Here is a 12,310-nt window from a genome sequence, read left to right on the forward strand (position 1 = left end):
TCAGCGAATGAAAAATTAAAAATTTTTAAAAATCCAAAATTGTAAAATCCAAAGCTCTAAAATATCTATAATCTAATACCAACATAGTAATTCTAAAAGCAGATAAAAAAAATACTACCGTGACCATGAACACAATTGACTACTAAGAAAAAATTCAAGATATGAAAAGATCTGCCACCCTTTACCAGGATTGTCCCTTCGAACTATTGTTAGCGCCAATTTAAAATAAAGAGAAATTTTTTACATTTGCTGGTCTGCATGGACTTTCTTGCAAGGTTCCACTTGACATGCAATTTTTCTCTCCCGCAATAATTTCAAAATGGTGGACCTCCCAACTCCACCAATTTGCGAAGGTCGCACATTGGCATGACCTTATGGGAACAGATGCACATGAGGTTTTTTACTTGAAACTTTTATTCCGGAAAAGCCAGAAATGAGTTTTATACAGTTATATTGTGCAAAGGGCAACGTCTTAAACAAAAAAAAAATTACTTAACATGATTTAAACCATATACAGGGCAACCCAAAAATATAGTGAGTTTTACAAAAACCTGTTTTTTTTATATGCATATAACTTCGCTTAAATGTAATCTAAATTTTTCGTCTTAAATTTTTTGTAGAGAATTTTATTATAAAAACATATTTTTTTTATAAAACAGTAAAAAACTACACATTGTATTCAACAAAACTGAGTCTTTGACAATTATTCAAATTTTCTGTAGAATGTTTATAATTTTAGTCATTTTTGAAATACATTGAAAAATTGTCAACTCCGACATTTCATGAACATTTAAGATGGCTGACAAATTTAGCTATTAGGCTATCAAAAAAATATATTTTTTATTTGTTTATTATTTATTTTTTTGAACCTGATAATAACTTGGAAAGCATTCAAATTATATTGATATTTTGTTAATTTTGCGGTGACTACAATATTTAATTCTTCTTTACTAATTCTTCCTTACTAAAACACTGTTGTTTGGGCTTCTCTAAGCTTTCACAAAATTCTTTTATACTTTTAGCATGTTCTGGATGTTTTTCTAAAAAGATTACGACAAACTGAGCATAGTTTTCCTGCAGCAAAACGTATATGTTCTGGAATATTTCGGACATATTTCGTATTTCACCATTTTGGGCGCTCACTTAGAGAATTTTTTTTTTCTTGGAGTAAGGGAATCATCAACTAATAATATATCTTTTATTTAGAATTGTGTGAAAAATTTCTTTTACATGAAACCTTCCCGAACATAAAAACGATATATATTTTTATTTCAAAATCATTTCAGTTGCACAGAAAGTTTAACTAATTTTACATTCTAAATATCCATATAAAAAATAAAATTGCCCAAAGACATGAAACCCAATGAAACCTATTCAAACTAATACAAATTATTAAAAACGAAAGTTGAGCCGAATTATACAGGGAGTCCCAACTGCCATGAGCCACTATGGCTATCTTGGTAACTATAAGAACTAAAAGTTGGTCGGATTAAAAAATTAAAAAACCCCAAATTGAAGAACGTCAAAAATACAAAAAAAAAATGTTCCTCACGAATTTTTTGTAAAAAATATACTTTTTGAGATTTTAAAAAAGTCCCGTAGCTCGGTACAAAATATGTTTTTTCTCAATGTGAAACCTGATTTCTAATATACCCCAAAAACTGTACATTTTATCTCATTGGACCAACCTTGTAGTTCTTATAGTTACCGGGATAGCTCATGGCATGGCAATTGGGATACCCTATATAATACAGTGTCCGCATTAAAGTTTGCACCATATGGCAACTACGTCTATTTTAAGATAATTTTGTGAAAAAAAATTGGTTGAATTTGTAAAATTAAAAAAATTCTTTGAAGTTGAAAAAAATATATACTTAGTTTTAAAAATGCAAAAAAGTTACAAAATCATTTTAAAAAGATATTTTCTTCCATATAGTACAAAAATTTTCCGTGTGCTCTGTATATACATATTTTATAAATACCTTTAAGATGAGTTTTTAAAAACTCAAAGGGGTGGTCTAACCATTTCTTATTTTTCTCTACAAACCGTGACTCGACTCTACATGCACAATTTTCTAATTTTGCGAAAAAATTTCTTTTTGATCTCGTCTATCCCCAAGTGTTGAAGCTTTTTTGCTTTTTTAATGGCTCTTGTGCCATATTTAAATCTTATATTGGCATCCTTTAATATAAGTAATAAGTACCGATTTGTTTTAATCAAATAGTACGACTAGTACGACTCGGATAGAGACCAACGTCAGAGCATTTTCCGCGTGCCAGAATTAAAATCTCGAGTGCCGTCAAGTATTGCAAAATCGTGGCAGTCAACAGCTGCATCAAGGTAGGCTAAGAAGAAAAGAGATTGTCATTTTTCGCCGCGTTATTTCTAGCTTCAGTTTAATCAAAATTTACATTCAATTGCTATTTCTCGCCCAATTATATTTATGATAAAAAAAACGACTTATTTGTCTAAACATTTCAAAAAAATATTAATTAGTATTAGGTAATAACAAACATATTTAGTAAAGTCAACATTTTATATTAAATTTTTTCCATTTCATTTAAATAGTGGTAAAATTTGTAGATACACTTGTAGCCAAAATTTATCGCATAAAGATATCTATCACCAAAAATTACAATAAAATGATAATAAATGGACTTCTTTCAAAATAATTGTGTGAATTTAATTCAAAAAATATAAAGAAAATTGGGTCTAAGTCGCTGATATTATACTAAGCCGTTCCTCTGTGCGTTGATCTAATTTCCCATTTTATTACTCAACATTTTTCTGAAACAGCTTATTTTTATTTGGAGGGGGGACACTTATTTTCGACTCTTCTTCAGGAACTTTATGACATAAACAACTAGAATAACTTTAAAAGATTTATTTGCTTCATAGAGTCACATTACTTTCACTTCACTAAAATCCATTTGAATCCAGTCTTCTTTAATTTAAATTACTATTATTTTAATATTTTTGAGTTTGATTTGCGCAATAACGCAAAAATAAAACTTACACATATTAAATTCCTATAATTATAGAAGTATTAAAAAAAACGCAAACAAAGTATTCTAACATTTAATTATAAAAATATATTGCACTTGATTTCATATTGCACAAATTATCACGCTGTATTTACATAAGACATATTGCACAAATAACGCTCCCTACAGCGGAAACAAGAATCACATATAAACTTGGCGAAATAATTTATTATTGTTACATTTATATTTCCTATATTATCAGTTTAAAGCAAGAAAAAGGTTTGTAATAATAGGGAAAAGGTCATGGAAAATGTTGACAACAAGCAATATTGATATTTGCGAAGCAGACAGATAGAGGTTCTGTCTCGAGTTAACAATAATGGTTGGTTATAACTGACTCAACCATGTTTGCTAAATAACAGTACTCTGGTTTTCCATATTAATTGTTAAGTTAACAAGGCATTGCCAATCTTATTGTACACCTAACAACCACATTAATAACACATTTATTGACCAGCAATATCAATACTTTTGCCTTATTTGCGAAACGTGTTTATTGTTATTGTTAGGTAAAGAGATGAATCCCGTTGCTAAAAATTTGCATGTAAACGTTTTTGTTGCATAAATTTCTTTTTTTTTCCAATATTTAAATATTGAAGCGAAATTGAGAAGGTAGTAATAGCAATTGTAGTAAATATGGTGACCTATTTTGTACTGCTTATCATTCCCATATTGGATGGTAACATACAGCATCAGTTAACTATTATATAATTTTAAAAATATCCATAATATTTCAAACTTTCAAATTAATGTTGTTTTGGGTTTCCTTCTCTTCATATTATTTAACAATTTTACCACATTTACCTACATTATTGACCTCATGCTATTTATTTTTTTAAATGTTTAGAAATTAACATAAAGCTTACTCTACAAAAGATTTGTTTGTGGACAATCTTTGTGCGTGTCTATTAAACTGTCGAAATTTTCATAGAAAACTGAAACATAATTTTAAACACCTGAAAGGACTGGCACCACCGTCGTGTAACTTACAGTCTCCGAGTCTGAACTGCTAAATCCTCCGCCGTCTCCGATCATCTCCACATATTCCGCCGGTTTAGGTATGGCTTCTCCCCGATACCTCCCGAAGAAAACGGAATGCGTCTCGACGCTCTCAGCTCCTGATTCGCTGTGACCGTCCCCAAAGCTTTCATCAGTTTCGCTCCCATTTTGTTCCACCAAGTACGTCATCCGTCGCACCTTGGAATCGGTAGAGTCGGTGCTCAGGTAACCGGAATCTTCCGGTTTCCAACTGGTTTCCCAAGGTTTCCGGTGAAGTTTTCTTTTCACACAAACCTCGAACGAATTAATTTTGCACGTGTCGATGGGTTTGCGGCTCGTCGATTGAATGATGAACTGATCATCTGTGTTTTCCTTCAGGAAAAGATCGGAACCGTGGATGAGATTCGTGATGCTTCCGTCTTTGGCCGACTTCTGCAGTAGACATAGTTTGTAGAGAGAATTGCCTTCAGGAGTGTCACTTTTACAATCGGGCTTATCGTTGACACTCCTGCTAAACGGGTTTTTTGATGGCAAGGACAGTGGTGGCTGGGAAATGCTACTATCTGCAATAAACAACATTTCACATTTGCATTTTAAAGAAACTTTCACAAGCTAATGCAATACTATTTACAAATCCTCTGGGTTCCTCCTGCGTCGGATGTCCATTAATAGAACTTTTTAAAGTGTAATTTATCACAAAACCACAACCTCCCAAGAAAAATGAGTCCAAAAGTAACCCCACAGTTGTGAACCTTCCTTACATTTAACGCATATGTCATCACATGTCAAAAGTTCTTAAGAAACATAATGTCAAAACCAGATTAACCAGTTGTGCCAAAATTTCTTCCCAACCTCAATCCATCAAAAACAATATTCCATTTCTCACACGAGGGTTTACAGCATTCAATATATATGCGCAAAGAATATATTGGAAAAACAGGACGAAGAATATCAGCTAGGCAAAAGAACATGAATGAGGTTTAAGAATACGACAAATAAACTCATCAGCAGTTGCCAAACAAAATCTTATTCGACAAAACTAAAATTCTTTCGCGTAATCAATTTTTCTACCAAAGAAAAATCCGAGGATCCATTGAAATATCAAAATAGCAGGTACAGGGTAAAATGCAAACTAGTTTCTTAGGTTCTGAAGAAATCAACAGGATGATTGACGAAGTAGAAGTGGGACTAGTAAAAGTAGATTTCTAAAATGTATTGTTGTTTCGTGACACTTCTGTAACCAAGTACTGAATGTGATTTCATCATTCCAACAATATTTTAAAGACAATCAAAGTAACTTGGGATATACTAAACTAATTAATTACTTAATTATTGTCACACTTTCAAAAAATATTGACCTACAAATATCCAGTTAGGCTTTAGAAAAGGTTTGGCGACCCCGGATGCGCTATTTTGCGTGTTAAAACTATAATTTACAAATGTTAGCAGAAATGTGGATAGCAGGATTCATTGACTACAGAAAAACATTTGCCATGCTGCGTCATATTGGAATAATCAAAATACTAACTAATCATTTATTACCCATTTTTAACAAATGTGTTGGTACTCTAACAGAAAACAGGTGATGTCGACAAGTGAGGTAAGAACATCGATGTGAACATCAATCGAATCCTCATCAGTAATATCTGATGAGCGGATGATAGCTTTATAATGGCAGAGGAGTAATGAATCATATTCATTACTGAACATAGGAAAACAAAATATATTACAGCTGAACGAAAGGTTGGGAGTCAAGAGATACAGCGGATTCATTAGTATAAATACTTATGCGCAATAATCACCAACGCCAGATATGTCTTCAAGAAAATGAAAGAGTAGTTCAAGAATCAAAAATTAATCACAAACTTTTACTATATTTCGAGCGCCAAACAAAATTATCATATAGGTTTATATGAATGTGGTTTTTAACTCACGCCATTTATGAAAATAATTTAAGATTTAAATGGATTAAGTTTTAAGAGATGAACAGATTCAAGTAATTATTTGTAAATACTACGACAATGCTTATGAATTATGAAGAGATCTGGAGAAGCTAAGTGTATATACGATATATAAAACAGGACCCCCGCGTGCAAGTTTAATGATGCAGAATATTCGTTATTTAAGATTTTACACTGTGTACGATCAGACAATACCATAACCATACCATATTGCAAGCGCTTTCGCTAAAACCAACATTATATAAATATTAAAGCAAGTATTGTGTAGTTAAAGGTAGGTGGCAAAATATAATAACATCAGTATGGTTGATTCATTTTCATCAGACGCTCTGAGTATATTATCAATAACATGGGAAAGTGCTGTTTCACAACTATAACCTTTTCTGCAACCGAATTGATTAGGTGGTAAAATATTATACACACTAGAACCTCTCGATTTGTTCGTTCATTGGTCTTTCAAGAATCTTTGATACTGTTGACAGTATACTAATGGATTCCAATTGGTTAAAATCATAGTGACTTCAGACAAAACTAACTAACTCACCAAAACAATAACCTGCTTTGATAATGTCAGAAAATAAGAGTTGAGGAGATATTCATTGATTATGTGAACAATGTACGAAACAATCATTGGACAGCACGACTATAATAAAGTTAAAGCTAAAGAGCTTTTGTTTTAATGCGTTGAAGATAATTATTTCAAGTTCATAACGATCTATACCGATCAATTGATGGTTTGCATAGAAATTGACTAAGTTTTTATCACGATGATGATTATGTTCAACCGATTTGGTCGAATGTTGGGTCTTTTATTTTTCGCCACAACTTTTTTCCAATTTTCCATGACAGTACAATTGTTAATTTTTTCCCTGCACTGGCAGCTGTTGTATAGTTACCTATAATGCTATTAAAGTTTGGTTTCCTTATACCTTTGTAACGTTTTCGTAATCTCTCCCTCAGTAACTATCGTTATTATTATTCTTAAATAATTTTACAGGAGAGTGTTTATCAAAGAACTTTAAAATTGATCTGATTTTTTCATCCATACTTTTTACGTATAACAATTTGGAAATGAACTTGATTAGGATCTCTCTAAAAATACTCAAAGTTGATCGGCTTCAAAGCTCTATAATAGAAACTGTCATGGTTGTTATCTGATTGAAACAATTTAGGTTTAATAGATGCAAGAAAATGGTGAGCAGTATTAGAATCTGGAACCATAATTTCGGACGCCCTTTCATATTCGTGATAAATTGTTTCAAGAAGTAGAGCAGTATATATGCACACAATTTTCATGACACTTTTTTAGATGTTATAACGCCACTCACCCCTATGTCTCACCGGTTTTGGATAATCGTATATGACTTGCTCGTGCCTCGGCGGAGGAGGAATGACGTCAGGTTGCACCACCAAGCCGTTAACCACGCCCAAGTTCCTTTGCCTTCTGGAGTGCCTCTCTTCTAAGGTAAGCAATCTCCCGTCACAGCTATCAGTTGCTAATAACGAATCGAAGCTCTGGGCTTTTCTCCTTTCCTCGTAAAGTTCCCGTAGACTGCCGAATACACGACGAAAGTTGCCTGGTTCGGATACCACGACGCCTTCGCGTTCAGAATCTCCCTTGAAGCTACCAGTTGTCCGTAGCAGGATGTGGTCAGTGGACAAGTCAATGGATGGTAGACTTTGGGTGTCGTCCACTTTTCTTGTTCCGTTTTGTTGATGCTTGTGAAGATTCGCCTTCGGTCTGTCCAAGGTGTCCGGTTCGAATTCATCGCTTTCGTGCATCGGGATGTAGTTGTCCAAACAGTCGTCGACTTCTATCAGAAGCTTTCCCGGTTTTTCTGCGCCTCCTTCGTATCTAACCTTCAAGGTCCTTCGTTCAAGCGTGGAACAGTTCGATTCCGATGGTGATGACGGACTGCTTCCGTTCCAGTTGTATCCGTTGTTTACGTATACCTCGCTGACCAAGCTGTACCCATTGCATTTTCTTAAGCATTCTGGTAACTTGGACTCACTCTCGGATGTTTTCATTACCACCAGGTGGTAGCTGCGGTCGGCTCGGTCGATCTCGTCTTGATTGATCTTCGATATGGTCATATTACCAGTGTTTTTATTGTAGATAGCGTTGCGCATGGTGATTTCTTCGTCTACCGGCAGAGATGTGCTTAAACTGGGACTTGTTTGAGACGGCGAGTGGTCCGTATGTTCTAACGAAAGATGGTGCCCTAAAAGTGTAGATATCAAAATTAAGTTGGGAAGCTTTTAATTTTTAATTACATTAGAATATTATCAATTTTTTGATCTTCAACATGATTCTCTAAGTTGCAGTGTACACTTATGAAGAATATAATTTTAATCTGACTTAATATTACCGTTATGCACTCCTACTTTAGACCCTGTAGATGATCGTCTGGATTAGTTTTGTATAGACTGTGATCAATAATTTAGATTTCCATGTCAGCGAAATTCTTGACTTTCCAAATATATTTCGGCAGGCCTATGAAATTATTCGTCGAGCCTTTGATCGAGAAGGTTATGTGCATAGCTAGTACGCAGCTAAGTTGACTGTTGTAATAGAGAAAGAGATAATATTCTGTGGTAGTGACCAACGGGGACACTGATACGCTCGTATGTTATCTTTCCTCACCATGAGTCGAAAGATTCTATCAGTGATAACGGTTTACCACGAAACTGCGCAAACTGTATTGAAAATTGAATTTACCTTTACCGACGATCCGTTCCAAACTGTCGGCCTCGTACTCAACGTCTGCCGTAAAGACTCCATTCGCGGACATCAAAAGATTCTTATGCACAGTGAGCTCATTTATCACCGCCTTCATTTGTTCCTTCGTTAGAGTCTGTACTCTGTTCTCATGATTCTCAAGTTCTATTGCCTCCTGAATCATATCAGGTGGTGGTAGAGGTGCTTTTCTCTTATTCTTGTCGCGGCACTCGACGTCTGCTATTGCAGATGTCGCTTTTTTACAAACCTTATTCCTATCAAGAATGCAGAGATGCTCTATGCAACATGAGCTGGTCGGGGTTTCAACCGCTTTATTGTTGCTTGGCGATTTCGCCGGAGTTCGAATGCTCTTTGGACTTCTAGCGGATTTTGAAAGCATTGGAGCGGCATTTTCGTCCAATCGCAGCACCGGAATATCCTCTAGCCATTTTCTTATACTGCTCTGCTTGCTATCAGAACCTAGAACAACCGAGTTAGAGTCACTGTCAAAGCAGTGGCGACAACTTACAACTCTGACAAGTATTTAGTGACGTCGTTTGCTCGCTGATGGTGCCCATCTTTTTGGGCTCGCACCCCGGACATCCGGAACAGGGTTCGCGCCTGCTGTTTCTCTGCTTGAAACTCACTCCGCTTCCACGTCGGCTCGAAGGTCTCGAGAAATCGATAGACGGGTCAATAGTGTAGTTCGTTTCCTCTTCCGGTATATTCAGTAAAGTAGGCGTGAAACGCTTCGAAGCCATCTTTTGTTTGGCCACAGCGATGACCTCACGTATTTTTTCGAGAAACTCTATCGCCGCAGGCGGTGGAGCCTATAAACTTACTCCAATTACAACTCATATCGAAGAATGTTTTGCAGCGTTCGTTATTCAAGGCTACTTCTTTTACACAAACAGGAGAGCTTTAGCTATCTTGGATTTTTAAATTTTTGATATGTTGAGAATTTTTCATTTTTAGACACTCTGAATCTACCAAAGCGGGCATATACTAAAGACTTGTTAACCTCCACATGCACACCTCTGCCTAAAAAAAAACAAAGCGAGACCGTGCAGGATCATAGATATGCTGCAAAGGTTTCGATGAATACAAGAGAAAATTTCAACCTATCTCAGTACGGGTTCAGAAGAGGTACAGGAACAGGAAAAGCCACTTTTTATCTAACATTAATAGTTCAAAGATCCTTGAAGTGAGTCCGTTTTGTGGATTACAAGAAGGTTTTTGATTACATACAACACCCATCCATCCACAAGGGATGCATCCGAATAACAGATAAATAAATTATAGAGCAGTACACCGAAAAAGCAAAATATATGCGGTCAATTGAAAGAACAGCTGCAAACGTTGGTGGATATATTAACGAAACACAGTGTGCTAGAATAGGATTGGACATCAATACCTCAAAGACCTTGGTATTCAGTCGGCCCCATAGCAACAACAAGTAAATATTGTATGTATTGTGTGTATGTAAAATGTAGAGAGGTATACATACATATGTTACCTGAAATCAATAATTTCCGGATTTCCTGAAGATGCATCGCGTGCTTTGTAACCCGGGTCTGTCAATCGGAGTAAGACTGCTAATGAAAATGAAACTTGGACTCTAAAGCGTGAGGATCTCAAGAGGCCGGAAGCGTTTGAAATGTGGGATTACGGACGAATGGTGCACATAAGCCGAACTACTAGAACGGCCGTGGTAGAAATACTAGCTAAAATAAATACCCTCGCGCAGATAACAAACTGGACAAGAATCGGAAAAACAACGTATCTCGCTCAGTACAACAGATAGAATATTACCAGCTACAACTAACAATGGAATGGAAGATTGAAGGAAGAAGGGGTATAAGTAGAAAAAAGAAATATTGGTTGAAAAACATACGAAACTGGACAGACACAGATGGTAGCACCGGTAAGACGGTAGCTTGGAGAGTGAAGACACCCGTTATAGTTCCGTAAAGTGTTAATTTTTCGAAGGAGTGAAAGCTAATTTGAATAGGCTTTTTTACTTAGAAAGATTTGAACTTGAAATTTAAATTGCAAAAATTCTAAAACGCACAAATTATGATGTACAGGGTGTTTCAAAAATATTAAAATCGCGCTCTGTAAGGAGGTCCCAGAAAACATATTGTTTAAACTATTTTCTAATTGGTTTAAGCTATCTAAAGGAAATTTAGACTACAGGAAAAATTCCATAATAATATGCCACTTTATTTTAGGGGCCGCTATCTAGAAGAACTTTGCTTATAAAGAGGACTTCCCTTATATCTTCTGAAGATCTTAAGTTGAAGTCATTTTCGATCTTTTTACAACTCTAGCTGCTCTATCTATTAGGATTATTCAGAACCAATAGAGATCTTTGGCCACGTTGGGATGGTAAATTTTACATTTGGCGACATATACTTGGCAGCAGTTAAGAGCTATTTAACGTGCAAAAAATATTGATTAAGAATTGGATAGCGATGAAGGATAGACTTACCATCAAAAGATGAGGTTCGAAATAAGCCGGGTTAAAATACAGCTTCTTCCTGACATTACCGGCTAGGAACTTTAAATCCGCCTCGTCTCTCGCCTCCAAGGTCTCCACTATCGACACGTCTTCCTGAGGAAGTCGTTCGATACTGGAGGAATCTTGATATGGACTGTCCAAAGTCGTTTGCAGTCTGTTTGGTAAGTTATATTGGGTTCTCTTAATTTGGGAATGTACCACCGCCGCGATTTTCTGATAACAAAATTGATAATTAAATACCTATCTTCAATAGGATATGTTTGATAGTTACTGTTCTTCGAGTGTCATCGTAATGATTCAATGAGTTTCTATCTATTTCGTTTTCTGAGCTGCTACTTTCACTGTAAGAATTGTTCTCCCCGGAGCCAACAAAATGCGTGATGCCCAGGAGGGGATTGTTTTTTATAATACCTTCGTCTTCTTGGTTTTGGCTTTCGCAATCAGAATCTGCACCAGTAAAAGGAAGAAAGGATAATATTTTCACACTTGGCGCAAGAATCGTGAAACAAACGAAAGACAGGTGAAAGAATTATAAAGAATGAGACGCTTCAAGTGATAATTAGAGAACATATTTTTAGAATTATGTGGGACAGTGATACCCCAGATTTGGACTCTTTGACGCTGACTTTCTCCACAGACAGCTGTCTAAATCTAGAGGCAAATGCTCTGTACAGCCTGGTCAATGTAAAATGACTCACTTTGTGATCTGAGAACTGATAAAATCTAAACTAAAATTAAGTTAATTACAGGATATTTCGTTTCTTCAGGCCAGGTACAAGCTTTCTCATTTTAAATACTACATCTTATATATTGATACACATTCCGACAGTGCAAGATAAGCTTAACAATGTGGGGTCATCTAAAGCCCTTGGTTTACGTTACTTCTGTTGCTGAACTATAACTGAATTAGAAACGACCCTGGTATTGTTTACAGAGTTCTCCAGTCCATGAAGAAAAGATTGGAATCCTGCATCCACGCCCTTTCAATAGTTTTATTTTTGAAATTTTTTTATATAATAAATATTAAATTATTTTTAGTAGAATTGTTCGTAACTATAGGAATGC

General features: G+C 35.4%; 2 protein-coding genes across 3 annotated transcripts in view; one reads left to right on the forward strand and one right to left on the reverse strand.

Moving 5' to 3' along the window:
• The window catches only part of LOC132696167 (carbohydrate sulfotransferase 11-like), a 27,848-nt gene extending 20,396 nt beyond the window's left edge, over positions 1 to 7,452 (forward strand). The window contains exon 7 of the mRNA XM_060660853.1: positions 7,315 to 7,452. Coding sequence (XP_060516836.1) covers positions 7,315 to 7,369 — 55 coding nt within the window. The 3' untranslated portion in view covers positions 7,370 to 7,452. The remainder of the gene's footprint in view (positions 1 to 7,314) is intronic.
• Positions 3,918 to 12,310, reverse strand: part of LOC132696102 (uncharacterized) — an 80,536-nt gene continuing 72,143 nt past the window's right edge. The window contains exons 8-14 of one of the 2 annotated variants that reach the window (XM_060660732.1): positions 11,517 to 11,692; positions 11,216 to 11,458; positions 9,254 to 9,554; positions 8,725 to 9,204; positions 7,334 to 8,227; positions 4,036 to 4,607; positions 3,918 to 3,980 (exon numbers count right to left, since the gene is read on the reverse strand). In XM_060660732.1, coding sequence (XP_060516715.1) covers positions 3,954 to 3,980; positions 4,036 to 4,607; positions 7,334 to 8,227; positions 8,725 to 9,204; positions 9,254 to 9,554; positions 11,216 to 11,458; positions 11,517 to 11,692 — 2,693 coding nt within the window. In that variant the 3' untranslated portion in view covers positions 3,918 to 3,953. Of the gene's footprint in view, positions 4,608 to 7,333; positions 8,228 to 8,724; positions 9,205 to 9,253; positions 9,555 to 11,215; positions 11,459 to 11,516; positions 11,693 to 12,310 lie in introns of both variants that reach the window. The other variant, XM_060660725.1, reaches the window with a different exon arrangement.

Source organism: Cylas formicarius, unplaced genomic scaffold (assembly GCF_029955315.1).
Source record: "Cylas formicarius isolate icCylForm1 unplaced genomic scaffold, icCylForm1.1 PGA_scaffold_10__41_contigs__length_53128322, whole genome shotgun sequence".
NCBI classification, from domain to species: Eukaryota; Metazoa; Arthropoda; class Insecta; order Coleoptera; family Brentidae; genus Cylas; species Cylas formicarius.